We start from the raw sequence: 12,782 nt of genomic DNA, 5'->3' as shown, positions 1-12,782 counted from the left end.
GAAAACCGGCATATTCGTGTTGAATAAATTAACCGTTCGACGCGCGGTTGTCAATAGGTTAGTGTTCAGTTCCCTTTTTCATGATTCATGCGGATAGACCGGCACTTTCATTTAATGGGACTGAACTTTTCCCCTTCGACTGACCTGCGTGAAGGTTTGTCGTTTATTGGGTTTATGCGGGTTTTGCCGCCTTCCCCACACAACGACTTTCCACGTATTTATGCGGTGAAAACCGGCATATTCGTGTTAGTTCATAAAAATGTAAAATCATCAGCGTCAATGTTTTAAGGAGAATCGTTTCCATTAGAAGTGGCTCTTGGCCTTTTCTTTACAAATTTGGAATTGATTTACATGCAAACTGTGTAAATGAGCTCCCTTCCATGTTGTTGGGATGGGAGTGCCATCGAGCCGATACGCACCTGGTTCGGGATCTCGTTCTTTACGCAGCATGTAGTCTCCATATTGAAGCTTGAATTTTATTCGTGTTTTTCCCCAGCTAGGGTTCTACACACATCAGCCTGCTCAGCGTTCATTGCGCCACGAGGTGTGCGAGCGTCCCATCTCTGACGAATGCTTCGACCATGTCCTTCACGTCTATGCATTCTTCGGTGTTGTGGCCTTTTGTCCTGTGAAAGTCACAGTACTTGCTCCGATCAGCATTGTGACGATGTCGGATTATTTGAGGCTTTGGCCATGGGAGCTCCTCAGTGGCGAATATCTCGGTGACGCTTTTGGTGAGCGGCGTCCATCTGGAGTTCTTGGACTGTACGTTATCCCTTTCGCCTAACCGATGCTGCAAGCCGGATGGGGTGTCAAAGTTTACCCTTGACTGCCAAATGCCTAGCTTCCGCTTTTTGTTTAATCGGGCGGTAAGGACGTTCTCTTCCCTTGTTTTCTGGGTGTAGAGGTTTGTGCTCTGTGGGAGATCTCTACCCAGTTGCTTCTCCGTTTCCGCAAAGCGTTTAGCTGCTGTCATGATGGCATCCCATGTGGATGGCATGCCATCTTTACCTGTTAAGGTGCGGATGAGCTCTGGGTCGTTCGCGCCCTGTATGAAAGCAGCGCGAACAAGGTCTTCGCTAATGTTACCCAGACTTAGCTTCTTCGAGTTGAAGCGAGTGATGAAGTCCAGCAAAGATTCATCTGTTTCTCGAATGCATTTGAGGATTGTCCATTGCTCCTCGGTATACTTTCTTTGCTGGCTGAAGTGCTGGCTAAACTTCTGTTGGAAGTCTGCCCAGTCGTAGATGTGGTTGACCGGTAGACGATCGAACCATGCTCTAGCAGCCCCAACCAGTGTCATTTGGAACATGTAACACCACGTAGGCTCCGTCCAACTACTGACGGTTGCCCCCGCTATGAATCTGTTCAAATGATCATCGGGGTCAGATATACCATCATATGTGCCTATGCTTGACATTTGTTTGGCACTTTTTGGGGCGATTGCTTCCGCAATGTCCCTTGCAAATTTGGACGTTCCCGCATTTGCAACGTTTGGTCTGAACGTTTTGGAGAAGTCTCGTGGACTTCCACCTGTGCTTTTTGGTTTGAAGGCTTGTCCAAAATGCCTTTTTGGTTGGGATTCCGTTTCCTTACGCTTCCCTTTTGCCCTATGGCGAGGGTTCGCGTCGGAGTCGGATTCCTCCGAGTCATCCTCCAAGTACTCGAATTCGTCGGCCTGTTGTACGGAACGCAAGCGTTCGTCCAACTCAGCCTGGAATTCCTTTTGTCGTGCCTCCGCCCATGCCTTAACTTCATCGAGAGTTTGGCGGGGGAATCTTCGTTTCTCAAACTGGGTATCGGTGGATCCCAGTAGGCGATCATTTACTGCACTTGCCCCAGCATGAGTAACTGGGGTAGTGTTCGTAAAATTTACTTCACTTGCCCCGGCTTGGGTAACCGGGGTAGTGTTTGTAAAAACTGTGTTGCCGGTATTCCCCCCAGTAGCTGGGGTTGTGGTTACCGGAATTTCTCTAACCATCTTTGTAGAAGTTTGAAAAAACTGAAGAAAAATGTAGTTCTAGCTTTATGCACGGATGGCGCCAATGAAGAAACACTAACCAGACCCCGGGCAGATTACTGGTAACCTGGGGGTTAGATAGATGTTTCCCACGAGGGGTGAGACCCTGAGAAGATGGTTCTTCTGATAACCTGCAAAACAGACACCGTGAGCTTGTCACTGAGAAGGGGGGGGGTTCCTCCTTGTGACCACCCTCCGGCGTGAGAATCAGACTAGATTGCTCTTTAAATATAAATGTATATTAAGAGATTGCTAGAGCAGATATCAGGTATAATATGATGATACCAGATAAGATGAGATGGTCATACCATTTGTGGTATTTATAGCCGAAGGTAGGTTTCCAAGGAGGTGTGGCCGGCTGCAACAGTATTCCTGTTCCACCAACAGTAGCCTACGCACGTGCCTGTTGGTAGTTGGTGGGTAGGCAGCGGCTGATAGCGACCAGGCCTGCTGTATACTATTCCTTTTCCACCAACTGCCGGCTGCGCACGTGGTATGACAAGAGTTGGTGAGTAGGCAGCGGCTAATAGTGACATACAGTATAGGAGCATGCTGGTCGCCATACTGTTGTCCATAAGCTGTCGTATCTTTAGTCAGATCTTTTTCCCATACCTCGTCAGGTACAGTACAGAAGATCTTCCCGTATCGTACGGACTGGCTTATTTGGGCGGGAGTATTCCCCCTCCCGCCCTTGTGCGGGATTGTTCCCGGCTTCGCTCATTCCTTCAGGTGACACTGAATGAGAGCTAAGTGCCTTGTGCGTGTAGCCTTGCTGCGCGGGTGGCCTTCCCTAATGGCTTGTATCCGAGGCTGCGGGGACAGGCGGAGTCCTTCACCATTGGGAGGCATTTCCTGCGGGAACAGCTTGCGTACTGCGCGTGAGGACGTCACGTCTCTGAGCATGGTTGGTCCTGCGGATCCAGTTGGTTTCTGCGCAGACGTCCCTGTTTAAGGTGAGTCTTGCGGGTCCAACTGGGCTCTGCTGGGACCTTCCTCTTCAAATTTAATAAATCAAAAATGTAATCAACCATGCCCTGATCAACAATGATAATATCATAATAACTACAATAATTGTTCATAATATGGTTAACAAGTTTATATAGAATCCAAGTAGGCATAAATAAATAAATAAATTAGTTGATAATATAAATGGTATATATTAAAACTATATATTATCAAATATAGAATTTAGTTTTATTTATATAAATAAGATAGCAATAATAACATCATTATTCAGTGATATATATGAAATTCATAAAAGAAAAGATGTATTATTTTGCATCACACTTCAATACGTAAAAGTTGTCACACAGCAATCATATTTAGCCTATCATGAAGACTTAATCACCAACATTCATAGAACTTAAACACGAAGCCTAAAATACACGTCCCCTTCGTAAGAGTCTGTCATAATCGTCGCAATCCCACGATGCATGAAAAAATCCCTAGTTCCACCAACCACGGATATATCTCTACTTTTAACCATAATCGGGTCAGCCCCAATGAAATTTATGGTTCCTTTATGTTGTTCACTATTCAACACAAACGAAAACCCTAGCCATGCGGTGAATGTGTTTTTGGTGTCATAGAAGTACATCCCTTGAGCCCGACCCACTGGAGTTGAATGCAAATTATTGTCTAAAGTGATGGGATCATCAAAAACCGCTATATTCCCAGAGTGAAACTTATCTGCTAATATTGTAAGGTTTCCCCATTGGGGCGCACCTACAATAGCTGAAGTTGCATTACCGGCGTTTTTACCATTATAAATTATGTCATGAAAATAGAACACTAAGTTTTTACATGGGTTGGGTTGTCTTTTCATGCCCGGATAAGCGGATGACACTAAGAAGAAGAGAAAGAGGAAGAAGGTAACAAAAATGGTTGGTGATTTCATTTGAAATAAGGATTTTGAAATGGAAGTCAAGTTTAAGAAATGAGATAGTGTAAGAAGATATATTGCGGGTTTTTGTTTCATTAATTCATCTCCTTTATATAGGACAGTTGATGGATAACCCGACTGGAGTATCTTATCATTGATATATAACTTTTTAATACTAAATAAACCCTGTATAAAATACTTTATACAACATGTTTTGTAACCCTTGATTTAGTGGAAAACATTATTTATAATAATTACCATCAACTAACTAAAGTAATATGATTTTTTGGTATTAACTTATGCATAAAACACTTTGTATAGTATGCTTTATAAACTTTAACTTAAATGAAAACATTATTTATAACAATTACATCAAGTGATTAGAGCAATAACCAATACGATCGAATAGCAATTTGTTTCACAACAATAATAATATGCACTTACTATATATATATATTTTTAACATCAAATGTTACTTCTACTTTACTTTAGTTTAAATCAATAATTTCATACTCTCTCTTCTCCATGTTTAAATCTAAGACCTTCTTCCTAAGAAACATGTGTATTTAACAAGTGGGTTAGCCCACATTCGCACTTAGAAGATACACAACTTTGCCTAATAATGTATCTTTGTGTTCGTGAATATTAATTACTAGCCGAGTTCACAATATTAGATGATAAAAACATTGTAAGTTAACATATTCTTAATCTTTTGTATATAATATTATAAATACAATTATAAAGTCGCGGTTTTGACCACTTGTTACGGCTACTTGGTTTTAAATATTTATATTGAAATGCGAGTAGAAAATAAACATGTCATAAGGGTTTAATTGAGATTTTGAAAAAACTTTATGTTGTTGTAGAAAAAAAAACTAAAAACACATTGTATTTGACCCGTGGGTTTTGGCTTTGTGTTGTGATCCTCGTTTTTAAATAAAATTTACACCAAAACTGAGGTAGAATTAATCTTGTATTTACGATTAAATAGCATTATGTTGTTATGGAACAAAATAAAAATTATATATTATATTTGACCAGAGATAGTTTTGAATAAATTTGTCTCCCCGTGTATATGAAAATAAACACGTTACAACGGTGTATTCGAAATTTTTTTAAACACTATATTTTAAAGAGTATAAGGGAAAATCAAAATCTGTTAAAAAAGTAATTAGAATATGAAAATAAGAAACATTTAAACATGTTGTTTTGTGAGTTAAACAGGCAGCTTAGGAATTGAGCCGCCCGTTGACAAATTGTTTTTGTAGATAATATTAAAAAAAAGTGATATAATTAAATTAATCCTTATCTAAAATCAATCATTTTTATCAACAAGAGAAAGAAGTTACTTGGAAAATCCATGTGGAAACTGGAAATTAAAGTGGAGCACACCCAACCTATAAGATCAAGTTGAATCCTTCTTTGACCATTGCGTTATTGATCTTATAATCATGGCCTCCCCACTATTGTCTTAATTTTCATATCGTTTTGGAATAAACACACGTTTAATTTGGATTGAGTCTTCTTAGACTACCAAGTATTAATTTGCTAATGTCGTTGATAAGCATCGTCTAGAAAGCCATGAAGCTATAAATGTTTACATGAACTCGATCATGAAGTGTTGTAATTTGATTTTTTAAATGTGCCTAGACATTACTAACGTGTCCTATGGGTCATATGGTCATACGGGTTATGAGTGAAAGCTTTTCAATCAAATCACTTTGATAGTCATACGAGTTGTATGATAGAGTAAAAACGGTAGTAAGAGACCAAGTTATACAATCTGCGTAGCATGTTTGGCTTACTGATATAAGTATATAACCACTAAAAGATGTCATAAGACTCACATGGTCATTTTCTACGTGACATGTTGACTTGATATGACCTTATAATCCGTTACATTAACATAAAAAGTTAAAATAGCAAGTCGAATAGATGTTAAGTTTTCTATGCAAACAGTATCTACAAAAAGGAAGTAAGTGGGTGAGTGGGTAGGTGACATATTGATATCTACAAGCACTTCTATGATAAAAATTCTGAGACAACCGTCATCTCCATTCGTCTGATTTGGTTGCTTTTGTTATTTCCATTAAAAAAGTTTTTTTTTTGGTCATTTCTATCCCTGTGGTTTTTTTTTCTTGCTATTTCACTATTTCAGTCCAACTAGCTAACTCAGTTAGTTGTTTTCTGTTAAGTGAGGGGTATTTGAGTCTTTTTAAAATACCTATTATTATAATATTATTATACTAATTGTTTTATTTTTAGAAAAACTTAATATATATAAATGGTTATTAGACCATAGTACTTAACAGATAACAACTAACGGAGTTAACCAAGTATAAACTAAAGATATATAAATGGTTATTTAGATAGTGGTTCGCTACCCGTGGAAATCCTTGGATAGCAAACCGCTATCGAAAAACCTAACAGACCACTAAGGATTTTTAAGGGTAGCGAACCGCTATCTAAAAACATAACATTCATCCATAGGAAACGTGCTATTTTTATTCCATAACGATATAAAAATTAAAATAGTGGAGAGGCCATGATTATAAGGGTATCCAGGGTCGGGTCGGGTTGGCGTCAGGTAGGGTTTTTGGGATTAGATTTCAGGGCTAACCCGTTGTGAAATGTTTTAAAGTTTTAAACTATCAAATATGAATAACAAAACCAACATATTATGTATGCCATCCATATAGGAAAAATGAATATCATGTTTTATCGATCTATTGCTTGCTTATTTAAGTTGTGACATAAGAGCCTTCTCATCCGGTTCCCTAAATGTTTGTAAGGGGAGTTTGTAAATTATAGGGTGTGGTTTTGAGTGGTTGTGAGTGTAAATTATAGGGTGGAGAGAGAAAAGGTAGTGATTTTTTGTAAATTTGGGGAAAGGGTGGTGATTTTTGTTAAATTATAGAGTGGAAAGAGAAACTGTAATGAAAAAGGTATAAAAAAGTCTTAATTAAACAAGATGATATATATGGATATAGGGATAGGGAACCGAGAATGCTCTAACAATATACACATTTCCGCTCGTAATTACACTGCTTTGAAATTTCAAGAAAAAGAAAATACATCGTCACATCATACCAACAAAGCCCGACATATGTAGCGTGTTACACAATTCGTCCCGAGTTTATTTCTGCTTAATAAACCTACTCCCAAACTGGTCCAATCTAGCCCAGTCCACAAAAGATCTGACTAGATCGGACCTGTCCCGACCAGCCAGGCTGGTCAAGTTACAACAACCAAAACAATTAATACGACTCGTATTCCCACGGGTCAGCAGCAAATCCTTCCTCTTTTAACGAAGCCAAAGAATACACCGAAAGCTGCGGATGGTACTGCTGGACCACCAACACTGACGCGGTGATGTGAAACTCGGGCGAGATTAGCAAGTTCCCGATGGGCCCCATCTCCGGGCACTCGCTTCGTTTCCTCATAGATGCTGCCAGCTCACCTTCAGGCATTCGCCCGACTAAAACCAGGTTGCAGCGAGTATTTTCACGAATCACCTCAATCGCCTCGGGCCCGTTCTTAACCGTTCTCTCCACATATTTGTGTGAGGTGTTTTTCAGTAACTTGTTCTTGTATTCAGCAATCACATCGTCGTCTTTAGGCGCTTGATCGTCTATTTCGACGCTCACCGAGCCCAACTTAGCTGCTTTTCGGTCAAGAATGATCCGGACCACGACCAGGCTGATCCCCGGGTGCTCAGCCATACGGGCCCCGTAAGCTAACGCCTCGTGGTCATCACGACCACCAAAGAACAAAACCGTGATAAGCGAGTCAACATTACTCGCAGCAACATGTGAACTCCCACCAAACCCGCGGTCCACTAATATACTAACCGAACACGGTGCATGCTCCAAAACCTTCCGGTTAACGAGCCTGTATTCGGCCCGGGTTGTCTCGAGATGACCATCCACCCGCAGGTGCTTATGAAATAATAAAATGATCATGGTTGCCTTCTTCGTCTCGGCCTCGTTACATATATCTTCGTGCATGCTCGATACAGGCGAAATGGCGGTTGTGGGCCGGATTGTGACTTGACTCAGCTGTTGAAAGGCCTCGAAAGCCACCACGATCTGGTCCGAACCAGCGTGGGGGTTTTTCTTCCAAAACGGGGACCCGTTTCGCCTAGCCTTGTGAACCATAAGTATAGCCGAAGACCGCTCGCTGAGTTCCATTAAGTGCATTGCGTGGACTGTGAGTGTTTCCTTCTTTCGGGCCCCTCGTGAGGCTTCGATTAGATTGATCATTGCAGGCAGGTTTCGGATTCCATGGAATGTGGAGAACATTCGGAACTGGCTCATTGCAAAGCCCTTCTTGTAAATCGTTCGGTTTTTGTATTCTGACTTTGTGGGCTTTTTCGCGGGCTTGTATACTGCTATCACTGAAGGTGTTGTGATGAATGTGGTGACTAGAGCCATTAGAACCAATATGGCAAAAGTTTGATCATTTAGCACCTGCATCCAAAACCAAGGACATATTATAAGAAAGAATGATTGACGGGCTGACGGGTTAAATTGTACAACCCGAACACGACCAGAACTTTTATTCGTGTCCAAAACATTAGCCCTACCCACGGGTTAAATGAGTGAAACCCGAACAAGGCCGTCTATGATAATTGATAAAATATTTTGGGCCGAAGGCGAAAAATATACATATTGAGTTTAAACATTAAATATACATATTGTTTTTCATAAAAATACATATAATTAAAAAAAAAATTTCAGGCCTAGCGCGGTGCCGGGCCGGGGGCCGTTGACCCCCCCCCCCCGGGCCGGCCCTGAACCCGAACACAACACGGTCAACTCATTTATCTAAACGTGTCAAACTGGTTGGCAAGTTAACCATGTTGTAAACTTATTAATTTAAACGGTCATAAATGGGTTAGTTGGTTGACTTGTAACTAAACAGGTTGACGGGTTGAAATGTTTTAACAAAACGGGTTAAACAGGTCAACACAACACGACCCTTTATTTAAACAGGTCAACCCCCAAGTACGACCCGTTTTAGATATACCAACCCAAAACCTAATTATCTTTATGTTGTGTCGTGTTAGAAATTGCAAACTCTATAACAATCGTAGGCCCGTAAATGCAATAAAATGTAAAAGATATTACATACTCCTCGGTCTTTCCCGATATTGAGAACAATGAGTTCAACCAAGCCTTTCGTGTTCATCAAAAGCCCGAGAGCAAGAGCCTCAGTGAAAGGAACTTTACACCACAACGAAACCGCAACTGTGCCCGCAATCTTCCCAAAACAAGCTGCACATATGACCAACACCAGCAAACACCAAGATTTGGCTCCTTGAATCGTAGCTACATTCGTCTTCAAACCACTCGACACAAAGTAAAGCGGTAGAAATAGGCCTGAAACAAGATCCTCAACTTTTTCCACCAACGCCCCTGCAAACGGGCCTTCTTTTGGGATAAGAACACCCACCACAAAAGCCCCAAAAAGTGCGTGTATCCCGATAGCATCAGTCACAAAACCCGCAGCCAAAACAACCCCCAAAGTGGCACAAACATAACCCTCGTCAACGGGCTCACCTTCCGGGCACCTTCGGGACATCCATTTGAAAATTGGCGGGATGATAAACGAGCATAACATGATGAAAGCCGAACCACACAAGAAAACCCAAAGGGCCACAAACGGGGACTGCCCGCTGCCCGAAAGTGCAACGGCTAGTGCAAGTAGGATCCAAGCTGCCACGTCATTGACAGCAGCTGCTGACATGGCCATTTTGCCTACATCTGTGGTTAAAAGCTTGAGTTCGGCTAGGATACGGGCTAGAACCGGGAATGCAGTGATGGACATTGCGACGCCCATGAAGACGATAAACGGGCCTGCATTGACTCCTTCGGAGATGGTGTGACGAAGGACAAAAGAAACACATATTCCTAACATGAATGGAAGCGAGATCCCGGCTACGGCTATGCACAGGGCTTTCTTTCCGGTCCGTCTAAGCGAGTTTAAATCGAGCTCCAGGCCCACCAGGAAGAGGAAGAACAGAAGCCCAAGGTTGGCTAAAGTGTCCAATACCGGTAGGCTCTTTTTAGGGAAAATGGTTTGAAGGTAGTCCGTGTTGCGGCCCAGAGCTGACGGGCCTAGTAAAACTCCACCCTGAAAAAAAAATTATTAACATAAGCATAATATGGGCTGAGACCGGTTAAATGGGCTTGGCCCGTTCTTTTCTTTTTTATAATTTATAATTTTTTTAAAATAGATGTGATAAAAAATACTAAAACAATAATAATCTGAATCTTTTAACAAACCATATACCAGTTTTGACAAAAATTCAGAGTCAAACGCTAAATACGGTTTCAGAAAACGACAAACAAAACCAACTGCTTTTAGCAGTTTGACGGTTTGGTCATTTTTTTTTATCTCCAAAATCTTTTGTTTCTATCAACAATTTTAAAAATATGAAGATGGTTCAAGAAGTAATACATATATACATTTTGTATTCCAAAAATAAGAGCAGCTAAACATGTTCCAAACCAGTAGCCGAACTGGTAAACCGTAATTCTGTCAAAACCGAACTACATTAATATCAAACCAGCCAAACCGGTCATTTTTTTAAATACTCTTGTACAAAGATCTTGATTAAAAGCATACCATTACCAATGGTTCAACAGAAAACACAAAACAAAAGCTTATAATTATGCAAAAACTCATTAACACAGTTGCATAATATAAAACATGAGTGAAACTTACAATGATTTCAGCAATGACTCGAGGCTGTCGTAATGGTCTCAAAAGGTAAGAGAGAAGTCGAGTGAGCACGAGAACCAAACATATTTGCACAATTACAAGAGGGAGTGCATAATCAAGGGGGTTGTTTCCTTGGAACACCCCTTCTGATGTAGCCTTCATTGGGGGTTCACATGTTGCATTGCTGGCCATTTTCTACTGCCTTTAACTCACACCAACCTAATCATCAACAAATGTTTCAAATTCCAAACAACCATATATTGTAACCAAGTTCATGATTTCCGCATTACAAGATAATGAGATAATAATAATAATAATAAAACGACAGTACTAACAAACAAACTTACTAATAAACGGTAAATCAAATAATAACAAGTATTACAGATAATAAACTCGGCTAACACTAGTAATTAGGCTATGATCCTAAATTATTGATATGAATAACTCAGGTAAGCGAGTCCGAGTAGGAGTAGTGTTACGACTACAGGCCATAAACTAATAAATTACAAGATAGTGAGATAATAATAATAATAAAACGGCAGTACCTATTCTAATATAAAAAAGTAGAGATAGAATAATGGCTAACAAACAAACTTAAATTTAAACGGTAAACCAAATAATAATAAGTATAACATATAATAAACTCGGCTAACACTAGTAAAGTAATTAGGTTATGATCCTAAATTATTGATATGAATAACACAAGTGTGTCCGAGTGGGAGTAGTGTTACGACTACGAGCCATAAACTAATAAATTACAAGATAATGAGATAATAATAATAAAACGACAGTACCTATTCTAATATAAAAAAGTAGAGATAGAATAATGAGTAATAAACAAACTTAAAAATAAACGGTAAATCAAATAATAAATAAGTATAACACATAATAAACTCGGCTAACACTAGTAATTAGGTTATGATCCTAAATTATTGATATGAATAACTCAGGTAAGCGTGCACAAATGGGAGTAGTGTTACGACCACGGACCATAAACTAATATTATAGTTTTTTAAATATATGATAATAAATAATTAATTAAATAAAATAATTTATGAGCTCAGACCCAAAAATAGAATGCTGAAAGCTGGAAACTACTCAAAAAGAGTTTCTGCAGTGAAATTACCATAATACCCCTACTCACAATTGTTGCTAAATTACACGTTAAACTCATTCTTTCCACACAATAAACATGAAATCAAGAACAAAAAATAAAAATCCAATCTTGATTTGATTAATGTCATGCATACGCATTAATCAAACAATCTTGAAAATATACACATGAAATCAAGAAACAGAGACTCGTGAAATTGATCAAATTAATACCTGAAATTGACGAAGATGAAGAAAGAATCCAAAGGGTCTTTAGATATGGCGATTAATCGTAACTGTTTCCATCTTTTTTGAAATTGAGAATGAAATGACACAAAGAGAGAAGCTAAGAAGTGCCCTGTTTCGTGTTTTAATTTTAGAAAAAATAGGCGTCAGGTTTTCTCTGATCCATCTCTACACTTGTTCAATTTTAATTCATTCTATTTATATTAAATTTAAATAAATAGATTTACAAATGTTGGGTTAACGAACATGCTGGCCAATTAATTAAACAATGGATTATGCAATTTCTAGTTGTATTTTGATTTGAGAAGGAGCTCAGCCCGAGCCTAAACTAAAGCTTGTTTAATTATCATGTTCGAGCTCGAGCCTTGAATAAGAATATATTTTATTATTTTAGGCTCTTCAAGCTTTAACGAGCCTTGTGTATCTTTATGTTTAATTTAACACCTTTTAGACTTCTTTGTATTAATTAATATACATTTGGGCTCGAGCCAAGCTTTGACTTGCTAAAATTTTTTAAAATTAGCTCGAGCTACAATTTATATATACGACCTGAGCTTGAGCTCGAGCTACAATTTATGTATACGAGACCAGCTTGAGTAGCGTAGGGCCTTGACTCATTTGCATTACTATGTGTGATAGATATAACTAAAGTTGTTGCACATATATACTTTAGTTGCATACGAAATGTTATGTATCGAACAACCTTTTATTGCGATAATAATATGCTGTTTGTGGGTTACTTCTTTATGTTTCAATATAATATCAATCTTTCTATCTAATAAAGCAATGGAATTTTAAGCAAAATTCTCATGAGAG

At 39.2% G+C, this 12,782-nt stretch overlaps 1 protein-coding gene and 1 pseudogene across 1 annotated transcript; both read right to left on the bottom strand.

Annotated features, from left to right (window-relative positions):
• Positions 1-3,383: 3,383 nt before the first annotated feature.
• Positions 3,384-3,922, bottom strand: LOC143531895 (disease resistance response protein 206-like). The gene has a single exon (XM_077027087.1). The coding sequence runs from the start codon at positions 3,915-3,917 to the stop codon at positions 3,384-3,386; it is 534 nt and encodes a 177-aa protein (XP_076883202.1). The 5' UTR covers positions 3,918-3,922.
• Positions 3,923-7,159: 3,237 nt separating this feature from the next.
• LOC143531910 (cation/H(+) antiporter 18 pseudogene) lies at positions 7,160-10,820 on the bottom strand (annotated as a pseudogene).
• Between the last annotated feature and the right edge of the window lie 1,962 nt (positions 10,821-12,782).

This window comes from Bidens hawaiensis, unplaced genomic scaffold (genome assembly GCF_021521415.1).
Source record: "Bidens hawaiensis isolate Kalapana, Puna unplaced genomic scaffold, B.hawaiensis_p1.1 tig00009285_1, whole genome shotgun sequence".
Lineage (NCBI taxonomy): Eukaryota > Viridiplantae > Streptophyta > Magnoliopsida > Asterales > Asteraceae > Bidens > Bidens hawaiensis.
The sequence above is the reverse complement of the archived record's forward strand: the minus strand, read 5'-3'. Positions and strand labels throughout refer to the sequence as shown.

Bases quoted from the DNA above. Each gene is read 5' to 3' on its own strand.
- LOC143531895 (XM_077027087.1), bottom strand. From the start codon at position 3,917: ATGAAATCACCAACCATTTTTGTTACCTTCTTCCTCTTTCTCTTCTTC.